The sequence below is a fragment of the Etheostoma spectabile genome, chromosome 15, assembly GCF_008692095.1.
Source record: "Etheostoma spectabile isolate EspeVRDwgs_2016 chromosome 15, UIUC_Espe_1.0, whole genome shotgun sequence".
In the NCBI taxonomy this organism is placed as follows: Eukaryota; Metazoa; Chordata; class Actinopteri; order Perciformes; family Percidae; genus Etheostoma; species Etheostoma spectabile.
The window spans coordinates 8,522,860-8,550,182 of record NC_045747.1 but is presented as its reverse complement, the minus strand read 5'-3'; the positions used below and the strand labels follow the sequence as shown (position 1 = coordinate 8,550,182).

Here is a 27,323-nt window from a genome sequence, read left to right as displayed (position 1 = left end):
CACACACACACACACACACACACACACACACACTAGAATTAAACACCAATACAGATCATGCAAGTTGCTAAATATCGGGGCCGATAATTGGTCCATCGCAAGTGTTTAAGCCTGTGTGAATATTATGTCTTGATTAAGAACTGTTATAAGAGACAAATAACTGTGTCCATCCGCAGGTTTTTCCATCCACCAGTGACACCAGTGATAAAGGTATTGACTATATGTGGAGTTTATTAATCTTATTAAGGCAGTAATATCTTGTTTTGACTAAGCAACTATATTGAATACATCTTTTAATTTAGTGAGATCACAAACTTTGTTTTAATTTCAATTTTATTTTATTTTACTCATAGTATCAATTCATAACAAGAGTTATCTCAAGACACCTTACAGATAGAGTAGGTCTAGACCACACTCCAGAATTTACAAGGACCCAACAGTTCTAGTAGATCTCCTCCGAGCAAGCAACAGTGCGACAGTGGCGAGGAAAAACTTTTTAGGCAGAAACCTCAGACAGACCCAGGCTCTTGGTAGGCGGTGTCTGACGGCGGTTAGGGTTAGGAAATAACAAAAATAGAAAAATATAGTTTGTAGCAGTTCTTTGTAGTAGTTCATGGCATAGCAGGCACTGTGCGGCATTTCAAGGCACAACAGGACTGCTGGGCACCGCAGAGTGTAGCAGATGAACATGGCACCGCAGAACGTGTAGCGGGACCATGGCGACAGCTGCTACCATGATTTTGGAGCATCCCTGATCCGAGGGAACATGCTGGGGAAAAAAGAACATAAGGGCTCCGGGGAATGACTCCCCAGAGCTAGGTTAGTAACACGCATTTCTGGGACATGGATGCACATAAATGAAAAATAGAAGATAGAGGAGAGAGGAGCTCAGTGTATCAAAGGATGTCCCCAGCTGTCTAAAACTATTACAGCAAAACCAGAGAGACAGGGTAAAGGAGGAGCCTGGCTGGGCTAGAATCTCCCCAACCGGATCGGGCTGTATGCCAAGTCTCCCTTTAGTTTTAATTTGCTTGATTATATGATAGATAAATCTGACAACTATGACGAGAACAGGTGGGCCGGGTTAGGGGACGCTGGACTCCTCACTCCCTAACAATATTCAATTTTATGCCCTAACAATAAGCTTTATCAAAGAGGAAAGTCTTAAGCCTACTCTTAAATGTGGAGACGATGTCTGCCTCCCGAACCCAAACTGGAATCTGGTTCCACAGGAGAGGAGCTTGATAACTGAACGCTCTGGCTCCCGTTCTACTTTTAGAGACTTTAGGAACCACAAGTAACCCTGCACTCTGGGAGCGTAGTGCTCTTGTAGGGTTGTAAGGTACTATGAGCTATTTAAGATAAGATGGTGCCTGACCATGAAGAGCTTTGTAGGTGAGAAGAAGGATTTTAAATTATATTCTAGATTTTACAGGATGCCAATGCAAAGAAGCTAAAACAGGAGAGATGTGGTCTCTTTTCCTGGTTCCTGTCAGAACACGTGCTGCAGCATTCTGGATCAGCTGAAGAGTCTTTATGGATTTTTTCAAGCAGCCTGATAACAAAGAATTGCAGTAATCCAGCCTAGAAGTAACAAATGCATGAACTAGTTTTTCTGCATCTTTTTTAGACAGGATATTCCTGATTTTTGCAATATTACATAGGTGAAAAAAGGCAATCCTTGAAATTTGCTTCATGTGGGAATTAAAGGACATATCTTGATCAAAGATAACTCCAAGATTCTTCACAGTGGTGCTGGAGGCCAGGGTGATGCCATCCAGAGTAACTATCTCTTTTGATAATGTGTCACGGAGGTGCTTGGCCCCAGAGCAATTACAGGTCATCCAGGTTTTAACATCCTGACGGCACATTTGAAGTTTAGCTAACTGATTAGTTTTATCCGGCTTGATTGATAGATATAATTGAGTATCATCTGCATAAAAATGAAAGTTTATGGAGCGCTTTCTGATAATATTGCCTAAAGGAAGCATATATAAAGTGAACAAGATTGGACAGAGATTGGATCCTTGTGGGACTCCATGACTAACTTTGGCGTGCACAGAGGATTCATCATTAACATGAACAAACTGAGATCGATCTGATGAATAAGACTTAAACCAGCTTAAAGCAGTCCCTTTAATGCCAATTAAATGTTCCAACCTCTGTAATAAGATATGATGGTCAATGGTATCAAATGCAGCACTAAGATCTAATAACACAAGTACAGAGATAAGTCCTTTGTCTGATGCAATTAGGAGGTCATTAGTAATTTTCAAAAGTGCTGTCTCTGTACTATGATTAACTCTAAATCCTGACTGATTTTCTGCATAACAACATAAGCTGTTGTTATGCAGAAAGTCACACAGCTGTTTGGCGACTGCTTTCTCAAGAATCTTAGAGAGAAATTGAAGGTTGGATATTGGTCTATAGTTGGCTAAAACATCTGGATCAAGGTTGGGCTTTTTTAGAAGAGGTTTAATTACAGCTACCTTAAAGGCTGTGGTACATAGCCTGTTAATAAAGATAGATTGGTTATATCTGGTAGAGAAGTGCTGTCCAATGGTAAAACTTCTTTAAGTAGCCTAGTTGGGATGGGATCTAAGAGGCAGGTTGATGGTTTAGCTGAAGAAATAATTTAATTAAATTGATAAAGATCAAGTGAAGCAAACAGTCTAAACATATATCTCGTTTTACAGCTGTTTCTGAAGTTCCTGAGTTTAGAGATAAGTCAGTGCCAGTTAAAGGCAGGTCTTGGTGAATTTTGCTTCTAATAGTTATAATTTTATCGTTGAAGAACCTCATAAAGTTGTTACTACTAAGAGCTATGGGAATACTTGGCTCAGTAGAGCTGTGACCTTCCGTTAGCCTGGCTACAGTGCTGAAAAGAAACCTGGGGTTGTTCCGATTTTCCTCTATTAATGACAAGTAGTACGCTGCTCTGGCATTACGGAGGGCCTTCCTATACGTTTTAAGACTATTTTGCCAGATTTAACAAGACTTTTCCAATTTGGTGAAACGCCAAATCTTCTCAAGTTTCCGTGATATTTGCTTTAATTTGCAGTTTCAGTGTTATACCATGGAGCTAACCGTCTTTGTTTTAATATCTTTTTTTTTTTTGTTTCTTTTTTCAATTCAAAATTTTGTCAATAAGGGAAGAGAAAGTTGGATTTTCTGGGCGAGTCCAGCAAGTCACCGTCAAGAAAACGACGACATGACACTGACACGGGTATTTATATTACTTTAAAAAATACTTTGTCCATTGGCTGTCAGTTAACATCTTATCAGGACACTTCACACTGTCAACAGCATACATGTTACACATTCCATAAATGTAAATCAAACTGCAGGTATCCATAGCAACAGTAAGCCTAACGTTACACTGCAAAGCCTCCTAAAGTGTATGCAGTGCCTCTTTCACTTTGCATTCATTTACTGTCTAGACTCTTTTTTTTTTTTTATAGAAAAAAAATAATTAAGCATTACCTTTTACTTGATATATGGTTCCTGCTGAATATTTCTTTCATTTTTTCTGACAGATAAAACCATACTGTGTGAAGTGAAAAACATCATGAACATTGTCCAACAGAAAATACCTAACCAAGACAACAAGCTCAATACATTCCTGAAGTAAGTATTCAGTTTAATCCATATTCTTTGTTATACCATGGTCTGGTGTGAATACTGGAGTTGGCGAGGTATCCATTTAAACGTGATGTAGGACACTTACTAAGTAGTTCCAGTGAAGCTGTCAGTTCAAAGTTCTAAATAAATGTGCCTCGTTTACAATTTACAACAGAACAAGCTAACATCCCATTTAAAACACTAAGTGTATTCCTTCAGTGCCTCCTCCTCTGAACACCACAGGATGGCGGATAGTAAGTTATAGTCATAGTAAGTATAGCAAGCTGCATGAAGTAAGTTACACTGACCTTACTTTGTTTCTCATTTAGCAGTTATCACACATCCCATTCACTTTTCAATTTACTACTTCAGGCTAGGGCTAACGGTAATACATAGATTATAATGTTTTTGTTAACTTTTTGATAATTTGGTGACAATGGCTTGGCTGGATAACTACCTTGTGTTGGTAAACCTATTGTCAAATTGTATTTGTTTTTCAACTATAAGCAGTGTTATTAACTGTGAATCTTGCTATCATAATTTAGCATAAAATGTAAATGTGCTGTATTTATATAGCGCCTTCCTAGTCTTAACGACTACTCAAAGCGCTTTTACATCATACAGGAAACATTCACCATTCACACACTGTGGCCGAGGCTGCCATACAAGGTGCCAGCTGCTCATCAGATAAACACTCACACACATTCACACTCCGATGCGCAGCATCGGGGGCAACTCGGGGTTCAGTTTCTGGCCCAAGGACACTTCGACATGGGACTGCAGGGCCAGGGATTGAACCACCAACCTTCCGATTGGCAGGCGACCACTCTACCACTGAGTCACAGCCGCCCTAAAAAAAGAAAGAAAAAAAGCATGGCTCATAATATGTGGTTTGTTAACAGACTTGTAGAGCAAGTACTGCTAAGAGAGCGTAGTTACCTGTTGAAACAAACAGCAGTGAGGATGTCATTTTCATCCGGAAACTATTCAAAGCCTGACTGAAGAGTTAAGCTGGAGATACTTGCTTTTAATTTAGCATTCACATAATGGCTGCCTTGTGTGTCCTGCATCTATTGGGAGTGTTGGTTGTGCACATCCTCAGAAATTATGGCAACGCGTCTTGAAGATGAAATACGCACATGAACTAGGGGTGTGAATCTTCACCGGTCTCACAGTTTGACGTGATTACAAACAATTTTCACCTCTTCAATAGTATTGTTACTACAAAAAGTCAAATTCATGTAGTCAGATATATAATACCGACTCTTTTCTTGTTGTATCCTCTTTAAAAAAAAAAAAAAACACAGACAAAAACAAAAAAGCATTGACTGGAAAATCAACAAGCAATGTCAGCAGGCTATGATCGATTATGATTGGTCACCGTATGGATGCAGAAATGTCTACGTCCGCATTGTGATGCATCATAGAAATGGATCATTTCAACACCCTTAACATGAACGGTAGCGGTAGCGCAGTAAGAAACACACCAAACTCACCATTGTCACAACGTGCCTAATTCAGAGCTACATGTTGTTGTTGGTGTCGCTTTTTGAGCAGTGAATTAACAATTTAATAACCTCCTTGAGTGTCGCCATGTGAGTTTACAATATGCAAATCCAGAAGTTCTATACAGTCTGAGGTCTTGTGCCCTCTAGTGGAATCCTACAGTAAGTAACACATGTATTATGCAAGTATGTGAACAATTCCGTTCACAACACAGCTTAATGTCTATGCAAATGCATAGGTAATAAGCAAGTATATTTCTGGCATTAACAGAAATACTGAGCTCTACAATGCCACAGCAACATCCGGGTCTTTAGCTGCTAAATGCCTTAATGCTCATAAGCAATGCTATTTTTGGGAGTCCAACATTAAATGCTGGACAAGTACCACAGTGATTTATCAGAGCTTTTTGGCTTAAATCAAGTCAAATGAGTGTGGGCCGACAAAGGAAGTTGCAGGCTAAAAAATTTACGCAATGAGCAGAAGATGGCATAAAGCCATATCGAGCTTATGGAACTGCAAAGTATTGTGATAAGTCTGTGCGGTTTCATCAACCATTGCTAATATAAAAATATTATAGCTGCGTGTGTAGGCTGTTTATAATTCAATTCAATTTATGTATAGTATCATTCATAACAAGAGTTTCAAGACACTTTACAGAGAGTAGTCTAGACCACACTCCAGAATTTACAAGGACCCAACAGTTCTAGTAGTTTCCTCCAGAGCAGCACCAGTGCGACAGTGGCGAGAAAAAACTTCCTTTTAGGCAAAACCTCGGACAGACCCAGGCTCTGGTAGCGGTGTCTGACGGGCCGGTTGGGTAAGTGAAAATAACAAAATAGAAAAATAGTAGTTTTAGCAGTTCTTTGTAGTTTCATGGCATAGCAGGGCACTGTGCGCCATTTCAACAACAGCGACGTAGCTGGGCACCGCAGAGTGTAGCAGATGAACATGGCACCGCAGAACGTGTAGCAGGACCATGGCGACAGCTGCTACCATGATTTTGGAGCATCCCTGATCCGAGGGAACATGCTGGGGAAAAAGAACATAAGGCTCCGGGACATGACTCCCTAGAGCTAGGTTAGTAACACGCATTACTGGGACATGGATGCACATAAATGAAAAGATAGGAAGATAGAGGAGAGAGGACTCAGTGTATCAAAGTTTTCCCCAGCTTCTAAAACTATTACAGCAAAACCAAGAGAGACAGTAAAGAAGGAGCCTGGTCGGCTAGAACTCTCCCCAACCGATCGGGCTGTATGCAAGTCTCCCTTTATTTTTGTTATATGCTTGATTATATGATAGATAATCTACAACTATGACGAAGCAGGTGGGCCGGGTTAGGCGGACGCTGCGACTCCTCACTCCCTAACAATATTCAATTCTATGCCCTAACTATACACTTATCAAGCATAACCAAGAGAGACAGGGTAAAGAGAGGAGCTTGGTCTCTAGGCGCTAAAGTCGTCCCTTTATTTTTATTATATGCTTGATTAATGATAGATAAATCAGACAACTATGACGAGAAGCAGGTGGGCCGGGTTAGGCGGACGCTGCGGCTCCTCACTCCCTACCAATATTCAATTTTATGCCCTAACAATAAGCTTTAAAGAGGAAAGTCTTAAGCCTACTCTAATGTGAGACGATGTCTCCCTCCCGAACCCAAACTGAATCTGGTTCCACAGGAGAGGAGCTTGATACGGAACGCTCTGGCTCCCGTTCTACTTTAGAGACTTTAGACCACAATAACCCTGCACTCTGGGAGCGTAGTGCTCTTGCAGGGTTAAAGCTACTATGAGCTCTTTAAGATAAGATGGTGCCTGACCATGAAGAGCTTTGTAGGTGAGAAGAAGGTTTTAAATTATATTCTAGATTTTACAGCAATGCAAGAAGCTAAAACAGGAGATGTGGTCTCTTTTCCTGGTTCCTGTCAGAACACGGTGCTGCATTCTGGATCAGCTTAGAGTCTTAATGAATTTTTTGAACAGCCTGATAACAAAGAATTGCAGTAATCCACAGCAGTAACAAATGCATGGACTGTTTTTTCTGCTAATTTTTGACAGGATATTCCTGATTTTTGCAATATTACGTAGGTGAAAAAAGCGAATCCTTGAAATTTGCTTTATGTGGAATTAAAGGACATTCCTGATCAAAGATAACTCCAAGATTTCTCACAGTGGTGCTGGAGGCCAGGGTGATGCATCCAGAGTAACTACTCTTTTGATAATGCGTCACGGAGGTGCTTGGGCCCCATGCAATAACTTCAGTTTTATCTGAGTTTAACATTAGAAAATTACAGGTCATCCAGGTTTTAACATCCTGAAGGCACATTTGAGTTTAGCTAACTGATTATTTTCAACTGGCTTGATCGATACATTAATGTGATATCATCTGCATAACAATGAAAGTTTATGGAGTGCTTCTGATATATTGCCTAAAGGAAGCATATATAAAGTGAACAGGATTGGCCGAGCACAGATCCTTGTGGGACTCCATGACTAACTTTGGCGTGCACAGAGGATCATCGTTAACATGAACAAACTGAGATCGTCTATAAATAGACTTAAACCAGCTTAAAGCAGTCCCTTTAATGCCAATTAAATGTTCCAATCTCTGTAATAAGATATGATGGTCAATGGTATCAAATGCAGCACCAAGATCTAGTAACACAAGTACAGAGATAAGTCCTTTGTCTGATGCAATTAGAAGATCATTAGTAATTTTCACAAGGGCTGTCTCTGTGCTATGATGAACTCTAAATCCTGACTGAAAATCCTCAAATAAGCTGTTGCTATGCAGAAAGTCACACAGCTGTTTGGCGACTGCTTTCTCAAGAATTTTAGAGAGAAATGGAAGGTTGATATTTGCTTTAGTTTGCGAGTTTCAGTGTTATACCATGTAGCTAACCGTCTTTGTTTTATTTATAGGCAGATGTATATTCTGACTTACTGTATTTTGTTTTTTTCTGCACTGGAAATGTGCTACTATGCTGTCAAGTCCAAACAATTACCACCAACATTGTTATTTGGCAGAAATAAAGTTTCTAATCAGATCATTTTATCTGTGTTTAAACTATTTTACAACAGGAAGAAAATAAGAGATTTGGAGACAGACAAGCGGGAGATTGTCGGCGTCTTTGGTAAAACTGGGGCTGGAAAGAGCTCTTTGATCAATGCCGTCATTGGAGTGAAGAATCTCTTGCCCTCGGGAAGTGTAAATGCATGTACATCAGTCATGATTAAAGTCGAGGATAACAAGCAGAACCAGGCATATCAGGCAGACATTGAGTTTATTACAAAAGAGGTAAAATGAGCAGAATGTGTGTTTACTTGAAGCTGCAACAATTCAGTTGCTGATGCTTCCAATGTCATTAAATTAATTTTTTTTTTTAGGAGTGGAAAGATGAGCTGTGGTCCATGTTAAATTTTCTCCGGGATAATGCAGAGCAGCAACGTAGTGACGAAGAGCAAGATGATTATCGTGACACTGTGGAAAAGCTCTCAGCGCTGTATGGAGAAGAATGGGAAAACAAATCTCCTGAAAACCTCATGGATTACAGATATTTCAGAGAAATTCAAGAATTTGTCAATCGCAAGAAGAAGACTTTGACATGTGAAACAGTAAGAAAATAAATCTCATATTTATCACTTCATAGAAAGCATTCTTGCCTTTCTGCCAGAGTAAAATGTTATGCTTTTACACTTATTGAGGTTTATGTAATTTATAAACTGGCTTATTACTATAATATATTAAGTATAGTATACTAGGTATTGCTGCCACGCACTGATCTTATAACGTAAAAAGTTCATAGTTCTAACAATAAGTTTTACATTTTCTAATATGTTTCATGTTTAACCTCTTGTACAACAGGAATAAATTGCTGGATGAGGTGGTCATTATTGAAAAAAATAAAAACGGCACCTTAAAAAAGGGAAGCCAGAACCGTCCGACGTGCAGCAAAGTCTGCCGCCTCAAAGTCCTTTAATTAAACCCACTTATACTGTGGCAAATTGTGAATGTTTTTTTTTAAAGAGCATTCATTTATTTTTTTAGTTTTATATGCTGTAACACTTGTTCAGAATGCAGCTAACAGAATTGTATGAACATTACTAGGTCAAAACCAATATGGCCGGACTGTATATGGCCATTATTGTTATAATGGTGGGGAATGAAGACCAAAATGCAGGGAAAAGGCAGGCAGGCAGGAGGAGGTTAAAGTCCAGTATTTATTTCCAAGAGTTCAACAAACAACTAAACCAAAAGGCAAAAAACCAAGATACAAAAATACAAAATACAAAGAGGTCCGTGGAAAAAAATGCAAGAAGAAAAACAGGGAGCAAAGACAGGGAAAAAAACACACGGGGAAACACAGAAACAAACAGGAAGCTCCAACGGAAACACACAGCCTTACACAGACAGAATCACAAAACAATCTGACAAGAGACAAAGGAAACACAGAGGTTAAATACAAGAAGTAACGAGGAACAGGTGATTCATCAGGTGAGTCACATTAGGGCGGGGCAGGACAATCAGACAGACAAGAAGTAAAACTAGAGACCAGACAGAGACCAGACAAGACAGAGACCAGACTTCAAAATAAAAAACATACAGACACTCAGAGGGGAACACAAGACAGAGACTACCATACAAGACCGAGGAGGAAACTAAGACACAAACACAAGGAGAAAAGACAGAACCAAAAATCCAAAGGAGGAAAAGAAAACAAAGCCACCACCCAAACCATCACAAGTGTGCTTAATTGTGGCCGAAATTGTTAGTAGGATAGTCAGTGATGGTGTCTATAATGTGAATATAAATTTGACGGCGTGTTCCTAGTATTATTTTTCTGTTGTGTAATGAAGTAGCATATCACATGACATGGTAAAGAAATAATTGAGCACTACTTTTTAATGAACTACTTTTTAATTACATTAAAAAGTAAAGTGGTTTTGTGTAATTATTGCCACTTTGTTGGACCAGACCTGGGTTGCACCCCATGACAAATGAACCACAGCCTCCAGTGTTGGTCTTGAAGAGCTGCATCATTTATTCATAAACAAACTAATACCTACCCTGTACATTTACAACCACTGAGAGCTCTACTGTGCTGCTCAAACAGCACACGCTGCTCCACAAAACACACTTACTCTGACCAATGGTGGAGCTTCGTCACTCAGTGACAGAGGGACTGCGTTTTATGGTTGTAGGCCTGGCCCCAGACAGTCCAGCCCAAAACAAACGATTATGAGACAGTATCCTGCTCTTATTACTAGTTAGCCTGATAATTGATTTCAAAATACTACCACTTAAGGGGTTAGGACCTAATTATGTTTCTTAAATGCTTTATTATTAAACCTTCAAAAACACTTTGAGTATGTCATCAAACTTTTGAGGCACTGGAAAGCTGCATTATTCTTCTATAATACTTTGACCTGTAATAACCTCTCGGATAATACTAGGCACTGTCAAAATCTGATCATTAAACTTAACCTGAAATTTTGTCTCAACTTATGGTTTATTTACTTTTTATGAATGAAGGAATATAACATTTTGCTTTTGCTGTGCCTTTCATTGAAGTGAGATTCTAGTTGGTCTTCTTTTTTTTTTCTTTTTTTGTATGTAATCCTTTTATGCAATTTGTAAAGCACTTTAGAATTAGTTGAGTTTGTTCATATAAATGAAATCGCCTTGATCAGCCCTAGTCTGACTTTGTTGTTTATTGCAGGCTAAAGGCCTAGCTGCAGAATTTGTCAAATACACGACAAGTGACTCAAAAGATGGAGAAGTACAGAGGTGGTACTGGCCACTAGTGAAGTGTGTGACCATCAAGGTGCCCAATAATGATCTTCTCCAGCATGTTACACTTGTGGATCTTCCTGGAAATGGGGACCGTAACAAGAGCAGAGACAAGATGTGGAAACAGGTAATTTACTTACGTGAGATGCTCTTTGTTGAGTTTTTTTGGAGCACTGACAATTTGTCATAATTAACTTTCTATTATGCCCCTTTAGGTTGTCGGAAGTTGTTCTACTGTGTGGGTTGTGACTGAACTAAATCGAGCAGCAGCAGAGAAAGAACCCTGGGAAATCCTGAAAAGTGCCTGCAGCCTCATGGGAAATGGTGGCGAGTGTCAGCGCATTCATTTTATCTGCACCAAGTCAGATGAAATTAAAGATTTGGGATCTGATGATCAGTAAGTGATTTAAGATCATTTAAGATTTAAGTAGATAGTTAAATATAACATCCAAATCAGACACTGAGGCGTATACGGCCAAAGAGCAGGCCTAAACACAAGAAGATAGAATGTACATATTGGCACAGTTTGAATGGTCAAAAGTGTGCAAAAAATGTTTGAGTTTTAGTTTTCCAAATACTTTATGATATGAGCCACTTGATACAATTTTTTTCTTATAGTTCAGCAGCTGCTCTTCGTGCTCTCATATTTAAAAAAAACATTCAAGCCAAGGAAAAAGTGAACAAAGAATTCAGCCAACTCAAGATGTTTAAAGTGAGTATTTAATACTGACAGAAAATATAACAGTTTCTACAACTGCAAGCCTGACTTTAAATCAAACCTTTTTTCAGAAACATTTCAACGATGAATGTTTTGAAGTGTTCACAGTGAGCTCCAAAGAGTTTCTAAGAAAGAAATATCTGGACTCAGAGGATACTGGTAGGTGAAATCGCCATATACGAGAAGAGGATTATGTATAGCTACAATACATGTTTTGTTTTAGTTTACTTTAGTCACTTTAATTCAAACAATAAGAACTCATTGGAGTTTGACATTTACATTGAAGTATGTGATTTCTTACAGAAATACCCAAACTTCAAACATTTCTGCAACATCTCAATGACTGTCACTCAGAGACATTGAACTATGTCTCCGGAGCTTTTGGGATTCTCTCTCTGATTCAAGGCGCCAGACGTCAAGAAGGGGTACGATCAACGTCTCTCATTGTCTTTAGTTTTCATTAATATAGACAGAAAATAATATTAATAGCAAACATGTCAGCTTAAGTTAAAGTTGAAATTCAGTAAAAACAGTCAACGTCAAAAACTTTACACTAAGACTTCTTACATGTATACAGTCATTTTAGCCATCAAGGTGTTTGATTTAATAAATACTTGCATCAAAGAGGCTGCATAACTACAGTGATTTAAGGAATAATTCACCATTTGCATTTCAGTTACTTAAAATGCTGCATTGACTTTTTGAAGAAAACTGTTTTTGTCACATTGTCACATGTTTTTGCCACAGTGAGATAAATATGTATGTATGTATGTATGTATGTATGATTGTATATAAAAGCCAACCAGGTAGCAGTAACGTTTAATTTGGATAAAACTGAAAGCGTTGTGTTTTATTTCAGGCTGACAAAAGAAAAGATGTGTACACAGAGCTTGAAGAAAGGATGGACCATGAACTTGATGAAGTCAGAAAACCCATGAACGAGATTTGTCAGGCTTTTGAAAAATGCCTCAGTGAGGGGGTTGAAAAGTCAAATGGTTCATGGGAAAAAGTCTTGAAGTCGGTCTTACATCCTGTAAGTATTTAGTTGTAATTACACAACTACAACTAATTTTGAACTTCTTATGAATATGTCTATAAAATGTTTGCTTTGTTTCAGAAAAATGTAAAAGGTGGAGCTTTTCACAAGATATTGAAGTGTGTAGTTGAGAACGGTGGCACCCACAAACCCAAAAAAAAGAAAGAAATAAATCTGAATAGGAAGTTAGCTTCCTGCCTGACTGACAGCATTGACGAGGAATTCAAGAAGACCTTCCCGTAAGAAATTACCTGATGAAGACATAAAACCTTGTGTTGACCACTTTTTCAAGCTTTATTGGGAATGTCTCAAACAAACTAATTCTACATTATTCAGTTATACAAATAATATAATACATATTGTACAAATAACATTATTGAAATACAAACTTCTCAATGCTACCATTATCTAAGACCTGTTAATATGTTTCAGAAATGAAGGAAAATGTGGACCAATCAACGAGGCCCTCAGTAGGTTTTCACTTGACACTAAGAAGCTGATTGAAAAGTACAAAGATGTCGAACTGCAGCTGATATTCCTCAAGACAGAGGTAAGAGATGAAAATAACACCATCCTATCCATTAATCCATTGTTAGGGAAACCAAAAGATCCATATTTCTGTATTTTATTTGCTAATTAACTGTTTGTTATTAAGACTTAATATTGAAAATAATGAGTACATTTTAGCAGTTAACTTATTCATATACAGTACACTGAATATTAAGAGCTCTATCAATACAGTCAACATTGTTAGCATGCATATTTTTGTCAGTTAAAACTGGAGATTCCAAACCCTGCCCAAATTCATGTCAAATACAGAAGATTTTGAGATAGTATGCACCACCACATGGGGGAAGCAGGTCCTACTCTGAAAACCAGTTTACATAATGTACTGCCTTATCAGCTAAAAAAGATTAGCCCTATTTGTATTACCTTGATTATAATTAAAAAAAATGTGTTGATCTATGCTTTGTATAATCTCTCTAAAGGTAGAAAAAGTAAAGACAAAACTCATCAAAGTCATCCGGGAGCGTAAGAAAACCATCTACAGCAGTCTGACGACAACAATAGGGGAAATTATGCAAGAATGCTATGATGGCAAGATAGAAGACCATACAACCTGACACCAAAATAATATATATCTACGTTAATCATGATTTTGCAGAAAAATTTTAATGGCAAATACTTTCTGTTTTATTGTAGAAGCAGCAGAATTTTGTGGTGAGGGCTCGATGAAAAACATGAGGGACACAATTGAGAAGCATGTACGTGATTCAAAGAACATCATGTTTGAGCGGGCTAAACATGAAATGATGAACCAGCTGAGAGACTTGATGGTTAGTCATATTTTAAAATTCGTCATTGATGATATACAGTAGTAACACGTGCTACACTAAAAACACATCACACGGACACTTTCAACATTCAACTATTGTTAATGATCTAAAACTGAAACATACAAAAGATAATGTAGCTATCAACCATCCTGCCCTGTCTGAGCAGCACTTCGAACAAACATTTAACAGTTCATTCATGTAGGATTCTGTTGATCTTGAACACAATATTTGGCACTGAGTTATAAGTGATAAACATTTTGATGCAAATTCAGGAAGAGATCCTGGAGACCCTGGAGAACACAATGCTGGAATCAATCGAGCTGTCACTCAAGACAGATGGCAACTCAATCCCAGGTAAAGGGAACTTATAATTAATAATAATATGATAATCACTTAAATACCGTGAATACTGTGAATACCTTATTTAAAGTCAACTAAGTTGGTCCTTGATGTTAACAGCATGTTGTTTTTTTAGATGTTACAGATGAGCTTCAGAAGGTGACGAGCCACCACAATGAACTGGAAAGGAAAGTCCAATCTGAAGACCCATCACAAGCTTGGTAAACCATTTGTTAAAATGTCATGTTCATAATACCCTGATAATGAGCTGTTCGGAAATATGCTAACCATGGGCGATTCTAAGATCAAACCTTTAGGGGGGCTACGCCCCTAGAGAGAATGGGACACGGAAACAGTGTCTTGTGTTATTTGCTAAATCAGCTAATTTCATTAGCCAGTAATCTCTGAGCTAGCCACTAAACCATAACTTCAGCTAATGTTTTTTGACACTACTAACACTATGATGGAACTAAATCTGACCCTTTATAAGTCCACCAATTTGAGAGAATGTTCTAACATTTCAGTTAGGGTTCTAATCTGCGCCATGAAATTACCAACTTCTTCTCTGGAGACTACCGATGTTAAACTTCACACCCACACTCCTGCTCTCTCTCTGACAGATTAGATAGAGCGAGACTCATCCAAAGGCTTGAGTCTGGCACAACACTCTCCAATTGGTCAAAACTATGTTTCTGTTAACTCTTTCCTTGACGGGGTTACAGGTGCATAGCATTGGCGACAGCAACACACAATGTTGAACTTGTTTCAAGCCCTTTTGACCTGTAATTGTTTGTCCTCTGTCACTAACAGACAAGTTTGCAAACTCTATTTTTTGTTTTGATTTTTTTATGAGATGGCTTGAGCCATTGCCAATGATGCTGACTGATTCTTTTAAACACTCTAGTCTAAACCGTTGACCCAGCATCTGCAGTGTTTCTGATTCAATGATATGAACAGGTACATTGAAGTGAAACTGATGATCCAAACAGATGATATGATAGATGACATAACAGCTTTACTGATTGTCATTACTCTTCAATGTCACAACCTCTCTGTTTATCTCTCTGATGGACGTTTCAGGTTTACTCCCTGAAGAGAAACAGCAGAGGCCAGACTACCCAGTGAAGGTCCTGCAGGCTCACTGAATACTGATGTCAGGTCTCTGGATCTAGTCTTAACCATTTTAATTCTCTCTGTTCTTTTAAGTGTTGTTTGGTGTAAATATTGGAACCATTATTCCCACGCTTATACTACTAGTATGTGTATCAGTCATTCCTTTGATATTTTCAGAAATATTCCATTTCATTCATATTTTCAGCTGGAAACTCCATTTAAACTTTAAAATGTTCCACATCTTTCATACATTTCGGGTAGTATTAAACTTCCAAAATCCCACTTAAACTTCCAAAACAAAACGTTAAACTTCATTTGAAGCATAGTAAAAATGACCTCAGATATTTACCCTGTACAGGTCTTAACCATCGTTCCACTGTCATGTCCCAGTGACATTTGTTTAAAGATTTAACAGTTTTTACTCATATTTTTATTTTCTGTATTGGTCGAGTGAGATGAAATTTCAATGATTAGAGTTACTTACTGTGCACACTAAACAGCTGATGAAGGTGTTTGGATGAACACTGAAATGTCTTGTATTTTATATTTTTAATCCAGTGTTGTCAAATCAAAGCTTTGTTGAAACAACAATTACCTGGATGCGTAAATGAATCTCCATAGACAGATTTAATAGATGTCTAACTTAAATTCACAGTAGCTTGTGTTTTTTTTTTTCTTCAAGTGTGATTGTTTGGTGATCGCACCATTTTGAATATGTAACCATTACTTTTACTCTTAAAGTGTTTTTGAATTTTGTATGCATTTATTAATACATTGCTTTGAGCATCTATTCGTAAAGTGTGGTATGAAGTTAATCTCTGAGTTTATGTATTATATATTTTCCTTTTTATTTCTTCAGATTCTATGTTCTCAATCTATATGCATGATATACTAAAATGCCTACCATGGTTCTAATCATTGTGTTAAAATGATTTTCATGAAGACAAATGACAGTTGGACATAACAAGTGAACATGAAGCAGGAAATTGTGGTTTAGAATTGAACTGACAGGAACATTTCTACGAGGAAGACAGGAAAGATGGGCCTCATGCAAACATGTAGATGGCGTGAAGCTTCTTGCCTCTTATTAATATTGAGTACAGCCCCTTTACAAGTAATTACAGTACATACTCTACGCTGGATTTGGAATTGACTTTTTAAAGATGATCTTGATCATTTTTTTTTTCATGTTCAAGGACATAACCGTCCCTTAATGCAAATATAAGTTTGTGTATTTGAGTCTTCAGTCATATATGAAAAATAATGAGATATATGATAGTAAACCATCTAATCTGGCTTCTTGTCATTTACTGAACAATTGGTATTTTTTAATGTACACTGATTCTAAATGTGTTTGATATGGTATACCTTAATAAAGTTAACATATTTCAAAGTTACACATATCAAATGTTTCATGTATCGGGGCAAATATTTTTCCAACCGTGTTCTTAACTAAATTTTCTTACTTAAAAGTCCCAAAAGTACTTACCTTTGTTTCCTCATACAAATTAATATTACAGTACCCAAGTATTTTTTAGAAGGTTAGGCATGTTAGTAGGCTTTTGACGAACAGGTCGGTGTAAAGATTGTTTAATTTTCAGCATTGTACACACCAATTTAGCCTTGGATTCCCACAGATGATATACTGTACATCTTGGCTAGATCTGTATTTTGTTTATGCTACATTTGGTTTTCACAATTAATTTTTCTTTCCCATCAGTCTCTCTATGAAACAGTGTATGCAAGGTTTGCTGTGTGCTTGTTTATCCAGAACATTCACTTGTGTTCAGGTGACAGTAATAATAGTAATAACTGCTCTTCCTGTCCTAACAAGTTTAGTAAGGTGTGTTTTTATTTAGAAAAATTGTTAAATGCAGATACTCATGTAAGTATATTGCAGCTGACTGATGCCAGAAAATGAAACATGTGGACACACTGATGGGCCATAAATTTGGAAGGCATCATGTTTATTTATGATTTTTGATTACTGAGGTTTATACAGCGTTAAAAAAAAGAACTAATCCCAATGGGTATCCATTTTTTTAATGCTGTGCAAGAAAAAGATATAAATGTATTTGTTTTCTAAAGCAACAAAGTCACTCTATAAAGTCACTAATATCTGTCTGATACATAAAACAGGACATCCTCTCTCAAGGTTACCGTGGATGTTACTCCAATGGTGAATATGGGTTAAACTCAAGTTAGAAATAAAGTCAAATTAGAAAGAAGAGTGGCATAATAGAGAGAAAGAAAAATAACATTGGTGGCATGATATCTGGAAACCACACATTAACCACACACTGGAAACCCATTTTTTTTTTAGGCAAGTATGTCTAAAGGTCAATTCCTCTTCAACAGTTTGAATTGATGTTGCATAAGTTGTCTGCTTTGGGTGTGTGCAATGGTTAGCAGCTGTTGGTACCAGGAAATTTAAAGTGATGAGCACACGATGGTAATAATTTTACCACAACGGCTTTACTGAAAAGAAAACAAAAAAAACTTAGGTTTCCTGATAGGGCCTCTAGGTATATGTAATGGAAATACTGAAAAAGGAAATACTGATAAACCCTGTTTACTATCAATTGGTAAAGTGCCTCATCTTGCGTCATATATTATATGTGCTGATCTTAAGATGCTTGCCGGTCTTACACTTTGAATGGCTATAATACAGAAACATGTGTATGTCTACTGTGAGAGCTATTTTTGTAATTGCAGTATGAATCATGTTGCACATACAACATTGTGAATAAGTCTTATTAATTGAAGTGTGGATGTAAAAAGCTTTTAAGTTTCTTCCTCACATGGCAGCAACAGGTGTAGTCAACTTGGTTTTGTGATGGTAACAATAGATTTCATTCATTTTTCAGTTTCTCACAAAAACAAAATAGTATAAAAATGTCCATAGAAACTTCTGAAAGAGCTGCAGCATAGTTTACTTCTCCACTGTCTTTATGGCTTTATGACCTTAATGTAGGACAAAATGAAAAATATCTTAAACATAATCACTATTTGATGACCTGAAATATGTTTCTAAAATAACGAAACTAAAGAAATGTACCATTATAAACAGTATATGCAAGAAAATTAAAGCAAATCAGAGTACCGAAGACTTGTGGTCCTAGGTATACCTAACCTGGTGGAGCGTGCGCCCCTTTGTGCGGAGGCTCAGTCCCGTTGCTGCATGCAGTTCCCCCTTTTAACTCTCCTTTCATGCCTAATCTGTCTGATCAAATAAAGGCCTAACATTCCAAAAAACATAGTCTTTAAAAAATAAAGAGTCCGGAAAATTTTAAAATCTCAGAATTTATAGATCATAGAAAACATGACAATTTGGCATTTTAAATAAATTAAAAAACATGTTTAAGAGACCGTACAATAATGTTAGCAAACAACATCAACACACTGTATACTACTGCAGAGAAGTATAAAGTCAATGTGGTATCGCAGTGAACAAATGAATGTACTAATTCATTACATTTCATTCATTACATGAGGGAAGAATATGTTCACATTAATATTCTTTAATTCAGTCTGTCCCTTTATTCTTTCACATGGGCAGTGGACAATAAGAGAAAACCTTAGATAATCTGTCTTGCATCTACTGTAACATGGTCTTAATAATTTTTAACATTGAGTGTCTCCTATGCATCTCATGTTATGAAAAGCTACATTATAACAATAACAGCATGTGCAAACAACGATATTAAAAAATGTTTTTATTTGGCATTGATTTAAGCCAAATGTTGACACACGCTGAAATGTCTCAGAGTATTGTAAACTCAGCACCGTTTAATAAAGAAACAAAGGACAGGTAATCAAAGCCCTTGAACAAAAAACTTAATGAACCATGTTCACTTAAATACTCTTTTTTATGGAAACCACATTATGTGAATGTGAGCATGAAACGTGTGTTTGTAAATTCTCTTACAGCTATAAGTACTAAATGTTTATGAACACAATTGGTAAATGTATGCATGCTTAAAACTTACAGATAGCAAAGGCATAATTCCACTGAAACATTTCAGCAAGCGACAGTCAAAAGCCATGGCATCGTGTTGGTGTATATCAATGAGCTAAAGTGTGGTAGTGAATACAATCATTTGAATTTCAGAAGGTAGATTAGACAATCGTAATAGCAGCTCTGACTGGAGTTTCGGTGGTGCAACGTTTGTATTCAAAGACTAAAAAATCAAGTTCACAGGTCAGGGGATGTTGAGTCACTTGTTAACCCAGGGAGTGCTGCTTCTTCAGGCTGTCTGAGCGCCTCACTCTCTCCTCTGGGGTCTTTCTGTACCAGCTCCTGAGAGGAAACAGACACTGTCATGCTTTCCTGACTTTATAGGCATCAATAAAAGCTGAAATTCATGCATGTATGTACACTTTTGCATTTAGGGAGAGGTAATTACAATGGTGTTGGAATTACAGTTCATTATTTAAAGTGAAAAAATGTTACCAAAATGCAAGTTAGCAAAGTCTTTTACTGGGTATCCACTACTTTGTATTTTCTGATCAGTGAAATATAAACAGCATATAAAATGTAAAAAGTTTAATGCATTGGCCTTGTTAATCAGGACAGGAGCAAACCAACAAGCCAATCACCATGTTCTCAGTAGTAGAGCGAAGAATGTATTTTGAATAATGTACCCTTCATGTGATTTATGATAGCAATATAAGGCACTTTGCAATTATGGTGAAACAAGTGTAAACTGACCCCTGGCGGTTCAGCTGGCCTGGAACAGGAGAATGTTGGCCTTGGCTTGGCTTCAGGACTCTGAAAAAGGAAAAAAAGGATAGAGAGCTGATTTTCTGGGGACAATGAACACAGGAAAATACAGTTTAAAATCCAAAATAAGTTACAAAATGCCCACAGCTGTGATTGGCACCTGTTTGTAGTGGGGCTCTTTGGCTTCTGCTGCATCTTCCTAGCCTGTGCTGGGGATTGACCAACCCTGAAGGGTTACCAAATACATACAATAAAAACACTGCTGATCACTAGATATTTTAAAACATTCACATTTAAAACCACATTTCATCTGCTATGTAAGGATGTGTTCCTCTTTCCCATCTCACCTCTTTTTCCTGTCCAGAGACCTTTGTGTGGCGGCAGACAGGACCACTCTCTCCTTGGGGCACTTGGCTTTCTCCTGCAGGTTTGACACAGTCAGCAAATGACATAGTTTAGAATAGAAGTAACTGACATTGACAGCACTGACAGACAAGGCATGATTAGGTTGCCACAAAACAATGTTTCTCCACTGTAAGTCACTATTTCAAATTTGGTAATCAAAGTGGTATATAAATACAGCTCATCATTATTTTTATTTTAAGGTAGACCAGTTATAATTAATCTTAAATGGAGTTGCTGAGTTATGAGTGTCTTGATTGAGCATTACACAAATTGTCCAAATAAATGCTTTAGTGCTCACCAAGCACAAGATCAAACTCAAGTTAGTTTTTAAGTTCATACCAAGAGTAAAAAGAAGTCTGAACTTCGCTTTTAATGTCACCTTCTTCTAATTATACTGTGTATCACTATGGAGTTGATTGCAAGCCTGTATTTTCAGGTTACCATTTCTCGCAGCTTCCTCTCAGCTCGGAGCTCCCTGTCCTGCTGCAGTAATGATAATCGATCCCCCAGAGGCATTTCAAAGAAGATGTCATGGATGTCATAAAGGGCCGCACGTAACTGAGGGACAAAAGATCCACACATAAACAGAAAGAAAGATGGACCTCTGCTGTCTACAGACAGTAAGTACGCATTCCTACCTGGGCTCTAACTCTGCCCTGCAGGGAGCGATCTTGTGCTGAGCAGAGGCCTCTCTTCTGTGGCACTTGAGTCTGAAATGTACGGATGAATTCCTGTGTATCCTAAGCACACATATACACAGGACACATTCATAAACGTAGTTTTTCCCATAGTTGCTAACATGACAATTAGTTTATAAATATAATAATAATACAATAACTCATATTACACTCACATTAGTGTTACCGAGTAGTTGTGCACATTTATTAGCATGTGCTTTTTGTGTGTATGTGAGAGTGTTATCTCACCAGGATGGTCTGGCGCAGGTGTCTGACCTTCTCTGTTTTGAGTAGTCTGCGAGTGAGAAAGCCGCGAATGATTGCATTTATTCGACAGAACGCTCTCTGCTGCTCTGATGTCTGGAGAACACGACAAGGACACAAGAAGATGGGAATGTAAAGATAGAAACACAGAGAGGGTTTGGGAAAATAAAGGTCCTTCTATTGTATAAACACATGCAGTCACACAACCTTCTGTTTACTTTAGCACACTCACCAGACTTAGCCTTGCTCGAGGTTTGCTAACTGCCCATGTGGGCCCCCACAGATAGACGGGAGGCTGGACAGAGGGAGAGGATACAACGGAACTTTCAGGACTTGGAAAACCTTGAGAAAGAAGCAACCAAAAAAGAGCTGTGTAAGAGGAAGCCACAAGTGATGGCACTAATTTGTCTTTTTTAAATTGTTAAATGATTGTTAATTGTAAATGTTAAATGAGAAGTTGTCCTGTACAGTAGTAAATACAAAAGGTATCTTAGAAAATAGACAGAAAGCTCCAGTATTATGTTTTAGGTTTTCAAAAAGGGCACCAAAAAAAACTTGGACACGACTTCTCCACAACACCCTTCTGTCTCTGAGTACGCAGCTTTTTATCACAACTATTTACACACTTTAACACAGTAATAAGCGTGCGCGTTGAAGCAGTACCTTTACTGTGTCCTGGCGATCGCTCAGATGTGTGTGTGTGGGCAGGGCTTAGTCCCGGACAGGAGGGGCTCACAACAGGACGGCTGTCACTCACAGACCTACAGTTCCACCCACAAACATCCCCACTCAAAGGCCGCACACCCCCCTGCTCCCTCAGTCTTCTCTCTGTCTCCTCCAGCTCCTTAACGTTACAGTACACACACAAAAACACTCCTCAGTACTTTAACCTAGAGCAAAAGAGAAAAAATTCACACTTCTGTTGCAACTAAACAACAAAATACATTTAGTAAATGTTTTTCTTGGCAATTTGTAAAATAACTGATAAAATACTACGCAAAAAAAAGAAAAATTGCGATCTACTTCTATCAGACTAGATATTGTGTGATTTCATGTGCTGACCAGACGAAGGCGCTGTTGCTCTTTCTCCTGCTCAGCCAAGAGCAGAGACATCTGCAAGACATGCTCCTCCTCCAGACGCCTCTGCATGTCCTCCAGAGCCTGTGCTCGCCTCTGGGTCTCCTCTGTTGATGTGCACAAATGAATATACGTAAAATCATTTATCTTTTAAAGTTTTTCATCATTTTCTTTCACTTTTCCTTTCTCCATCATACAACATCTAACCTAAAAGCAGCAGTGGGGGAAACAGTGGAAATTACACAATTTAACTCTGTAGATTATAGTAAATATAAGAGAAACTCACCTGTCTTGCTGGCCGGTGCCTCAGCTGCATTTCTGGACAGGACAGTTGGTGGGATCTGTCCATTGTTTGTCCCTTGAGTGTCTTCAGGCTCCATCTTGAGTGCAACCTGAGCCATGTCAGGAGACATGCGGGGCCTCAGCAGAGATGGTGAGAGACTATCTACCTCAAACGACTGGTTTAAGGGGGCTGCAGGGGTGCGCCAACTTGGAGCCTTCCATGTCACTCCTGCCATGAAGCGAGGAACCCGTTCCTGGCTGCGGTCTATGTGCTCAACTCCAGAGTGGTTGCTATGCAGCTGGTTATCCAGGGTGTGGCAGCGCCGGCGAAATCCTGCAGCCAGATAGTCATGGTGTCCCTTTGGGCTAAGCCCTGAGGCACTACCGGGGCTACAGATCTCCTGCACTGGACTGGTACCACGGTGACTAGCTCGATAATTGCCAGTCCTGCTAACACCACCACCACTTTCACTGCCCACAAAGCCCCAGTGATCGGGAGACTTTACAGCCCCTGAGAGACCCGCTCCCCAATCTGCCATGCCAGCACTTTCCCCTGACCTTCTTAGACTTTGGGGAATAAGGTCTGCTGGGCCGATGGGAAATGAAATATGAATATTCCCTGTAGAAAATGGACGGGGTCTGCGTCTCTGTGCACGGGGACTAATGCTGGACTCTGGACTGGGGAGACGACCAAACTGGTCAGGTAGACTAGGTGAGAGGCAGCCAGACTGTTGAGGACTGTGGTCGTACAGAGTCTGGTGCTGGATGTGGGTCTGAGGTTGGCCAATAGGGCTATGGTGCAGACTGAACCCAAACTCAACGCCTGTGTCCCCCATGGGACTGTAGCTCTTCTTCTCCTTGTCAGAGACAGTCTCCAGCGGTGGATTCTTGTTGACTGTGTGGATGATTTTTGACCCCTGCGGACTCCGCTCTCTCTTCACATATTCCCTTGATCTCTTAAGAAGACTGTCCAAACTAATGTCCTCCTCCTCCTCCTCTTCTTCCTCCTCCACCTCCTCCTCCTCACTTTTTTCGTCCCTCTCAACCACAACATCCTCCACTACCTTGCAGCCATTGAGGATGGGGGTCTCAGAGCACGTAGTGGCAGGCACATCATTTGTCGGAAGCCCAAATCCAGGGATTCTGGGAAGTCCAGGAGAGTCAATGACCAGGGTGTAGCCACTGACTGTTGCAGATTTAGAAACTGGCATCTTTACAACATCTTCACTTGGTACTGTATGTGCCTGTACAGAGACCATGACCAATTAACAAATTATTAATTGCTTAAATAAAAAGCGACTATAAAGAATGTTCAGCTGATGGAGTTATATGCCGAAAACTGGAGTGGTTTAAAGCAGTTCACTCATCAATTAAATTGACATTTAAAAGGAAAGAAAACAGGAAACCCAGTGTTGGTTTTCAACAAATTGTTAGGTGCCAAAACTAAAAAAGTCACTTGTCAAGTAACCAAATTCAGAATAACTATTCTAAAGTCTGAATACTATTGTCTGCCTAAACCCAATCCTAACCTGCCCTAGCCTTCCAACATGAAAAATCTAAGAAGCCTAAAGTTAATCTTAACCTGAAGACACTGATTGCTTACATGCTATTTACGTATCATCACCTGAAACTCTTTAGTGACACACTTATATGTATCCGGACATCTTAATAAATAGCTCAGTCTGGATTGTTGATGTCGGTGTTCCAGTAAAAATACACATACAGTACATCTTTTGGTTGTGATAGAAAAACATCAGAGGCAACAGTAACTACAGACAATAACTGGCTAATTACTTTTATTGAAAGATCAGAAATTTCATGACAAGCGCTGATTTGGAAAATATTGCTTAGAGAGTTGAGGTGACAAAAAAAGGCTATCATCAGGTAACAATAGCACAGCCTGCCAGAGACAGTACAGTGTTCAATGTATTTAAGTCTGCAAAGTGTCATGAGACATTCTGGGACAGACTGTAATTTAGTTTTTGAGCTACATCATGGGACTGGCACACGGACCTATTTTGCACATGGGCATATTTGAGAATTTTAGATGAAGTGTGTTTATGACATAAACAAAGTGGCTTAGTGTTTACCATACTATGCAACTGACCTGAGCTTGGTCCAGTATGTCCTGAACCCGAGCCAAAAGGTTGTTATTCTGCTGGTTCTGCCTGTCCACCTCCAGCTGCACCGCTCTCCGCCTGTGGTCACACATCTCACTGCGCTGCTCTGCACTCAACTGGATAATGAAAATACACACCATTTTTACTATTTTTAAAAACATGTACCTCTTGGGCAACACTTTAGCTCAAAAAGACTAAAGCAATATCATGTGAGGAAAGATTAGTCAATCACTAGTTGTGATAAATTCCCAATACACAAAATGTATTTCAAGGTTTGTTTCTATTTCTCTATTTTCAGTATTACTGATATCACTATCAATCGTCTTCCACTATGTGTTTGTGTCTCCTTTGTTTGAGAGGAAGAGAAATCCACAATGATCCTCTGCCTCATATTGGCTTTCAATCATGTGGCTTGAAAAGTTCTTTCGTCAGCAGTCACTAGCAGATGGATTCTCCTGACTAACATCAAACAGCCTTGGTGTTCCTCATCATCAATTATCTACTCTCTCTTACTCCAGCCAACTGCTAATCCAATTGGGACTACTCAGCACACATGCTTCAGATATATTAAGTAGGTATCAATGAAAAATTTGATTATTTGTCAGTATTATTATGTCTATGCACATCTGTTTGTTATACCAAAAATATGTTTTAAAACATTGGTCTCATTGTAACTAAATGAACAGTGTAAGCAAAGCTATCTGTTATATGCAGCATAAACACAGCCACAGCAGGCCAGTGGCATATATACAGAGTGTCTAGAGAAACCAAAAGGTTCCAAAACTTTCCTCCTAAAAACATCCATAAGGTATGGCTTCTTTTCATTAAGAAACTTTAGAAACTGTAATTGGTTCAGCTACATCTTGTTTTGTCACGTTAGGATAAGTTCTCATGTTTATCTCATGTTTATTTCTCCCTTACCAGAGGCGAAAGCACTGCTCTTCCATGGAAGCGGATAACGGAGAGAGCCTTCAGGGACCACTGTGGCTCAAATGTCGTCTTCTTGAATTTTCCCCCCTCCTGCAGTATGGTCAAACTCCGCAGACAGAAGTCCTCATAGCTCTCCATCTCTGGACACCCACACATCCACACTCTGTATGGGAAACACACACCATGTAGCTTCGTCACCCAGCTGTTAAATTAAATGGAGAGTGTGGAATTAGATGGATGTCAACAAGTCAGAGAACATGTGAGTATGGACTGCACTGGGTGTGGATCACTACAGGAAACTACTTCATATGTGGAAGAGCAGGACAAATCCCTACAACAAAAGAGCGTCTGTCTGCCCTTAATGGTTTTATCACACTCATCACATTCCTGCCATTCCTTGTCAGACTGCGGGTGACTGACTTCCATTTCATGGAAATTCATGTGGAATCGTGTATATAATCAATGCAGTTTCTATTTCTGAAATGCCTGTCAGCAAATGGATAGTGGCCAACAGAATGCAGATCGTTCACAGTGTAAGGGCGTTAGCCCACGTGCACAGTTGTAATGGCTAGCTCTACGGATGAATTAAAACATAAATTCAGTGAAAACGGATTTGTAATTATGGATTGTACTTTTAGAGATCATTAATCAAAATTGCCTTCCCTCGATTAGGTTTTGATTCAACCTGGGGTCCTCACTGCCAGTCACCTAACGTTAGTGGTATCAGTCAATCTTTTACTGCACACGGATTCATTCCAGCCTGTGACGTCACAGCAGAGGTGGGAATCGTTTTATTTTGTACCCAGCTATAATAGAGCACGCTTGATATTGGCAGCTTTTAACCTTAAATATACTCGTTTTCACGGCATCTTTTGATACCATAAAGACTTATTAGTCCAGATGTGTCCTGGCAGAATGACAGTTGATAACGTTACACACCTGAATAAATGCTCGTTACCCCTTTATTACCTTCAAATGGCCTTACCTTAAATCTCCTCTCCTTTCTCCCGACGGGTTAGACACGCACAAATGTAGCAGGGGAACATCAAAGTGCGGCTATAACATCCTAATGTTTCTCCTTCAATCTCGGGTTGGCCATCATCATCTGTTTCAACTCTTCCGGGCTCCAACAGCGCCTCCTAGCAACAGTGCGCCGGCCACGTTCCAATATGGTCCACGCGACCTGTTTACGTTGCTATAATCAACCATTTCATTCTATTGTCAACAGTTCAACTTACGCACGGATGAAAGAATAAAGCTAGAATGTGGTATGGAAATTATTGTTTAAATATGACGGGAAACGGTGGTAACGTAACTAAAGGAAAGTAAAGTGTGAAACTGTAAGTAAAAATGGAACGAGATTTTTGTCAAACAATTATATC

General features: G+C 38.8%; 2 protein-coding genes across 3 annotated transcripts in view; one reads left to right on the top strand and one right to left on the bottom strand.

Moving 5' to 3' along the window:
* The window catches only part of LOC116703200 (nuclear GTPase SLIP-GC), a 19,398-nt gene extending 2,536 nt beyond the window's left edge, over window positions 1-16,862 (top strand). For both annotated transcript variants that reach the window (XM_032537839.1, XM_032537838.1), the window contains exons 5-22: window positions 177-210; window positions 3,152-3,226; window positions 3,537-3,627; window positions 8,211-8,427; window positions 8,517-8,744; window positions 10,850-11,047; window positions 11,136-11,317; window positions 11,539-11,632; window positions 11,710-11,797; window positions 11,942-12,063; window positions 12,498-12,671; window positions 12,756-12,913; window positions 13,107-13,224; window positions 13,664-13,772; window positions 13,878-14,011; window positions 14,284-14,365; window positions 14,487-14,571; window positions 15,431-16,862. In XM_032537839.1, the coding sequence (XP_032393730.1) occupies window positions 177-210; window positions 3,152-3,226; window positions 3,537-3,627; window positions 8,211-8,427; window positions 8,517-8,744; window positions 10,850-11,047; window positions 11,136-11,317; window positions 11,539-11,632; window positions 11,710-11,797; window positions 11,942-12,063; window positions 12,498-12,671; window positions 12,756-12,913; window positions 13,107-13,224; window positions 13,664-13,772; window positions 13,878-14,011; window positions 14,284-14,365; window positions 14,487-14,571; window positions 15,431-15,443 (2,202 nt within the window). In that variant the 3' untranslated portion in view covers window positions 15,444-16,862. The remainder of the gene's footprint in view (window positions 1-176; window positions 211-3,151; window positions 3,227-3,536; window positions 3,628-8,210; window positions 8,428-8,516; window positions 8,745-10,849; window positions 11,048-11,135; window positions 11,318-11,538; window positions 11,633-11,709; window positions 11,798-11,941; window positions 12,064-12,497; window positions 12,672-12,755; window positions 12,914-13,106; window positions 13,225-13,663; window positions 13,773-13,877; window positions 14,012-14,283; window positions 14,366-14,486; window positions 14,572-15,430) is intronic.
* Window positions 16,863-18,762: 1,900 nt separating this feature from the next.
* Window positions 18,763-27,085, bottom strand: ccp110 (centriolar coiled-coil protein 110). Its single transcript, XM_032538038.1, has 14 exons — window positions 26,911-27,085; window positions 25,933-26,143; window positions 24,999-25,127; window positions 22,896-24,135; window positions 22,595-22,716; window positions 22,196-22,376; window positions 21,765-21,874; window positions 21,518-21,637; window positions 21,230-21,331; window positions 21,033-21,149; window positions 20,534-20,607; window positions 20,347-20,412; window positions 20,175-20,234; window positions 18,763-19,763 (listed from the first exon to the last, which is right to left on the bottom strand). Exons 2-14 carry the CDS (start codon window positions 26,095-26,097, stop codon window positions 19,688-19,690), a joined length of 2,562 nt encoding a protein of 853 aa, XP_032393929.1. The 5' UTR covers window positions 26,098-26,143; window positions 26,911-27,085; the 3' UTR covers window positions 18,763-19,687.
* Between the last annotated feature and the right edge of the window lie 238 nt (window positions 27,086-27,323).

Coding starts and splice junctions, on each gene's coding strand:
- ccp110 (XM_032538038.1), bottom strand. CDS start 26,097: ATGTGTGGGTGTCCAGAGATGGAGAGCTATGAGGACTTCTGTCTGCGG. Junction 21,332..21,517: donor ACCTGCGCCAGACCATCCTG/GTGAGATAACAC, acceptor ATGTGTGCTTAG/GATACACAGGAATTCATCCG. Junction 21,150..21,229: donor AGGGCAGAGTTAGAGCCCAG/GTAGGAATGCGT, acceptor TTTGTCCCTCAG/TTACGTGCGGCCCTTTATGA.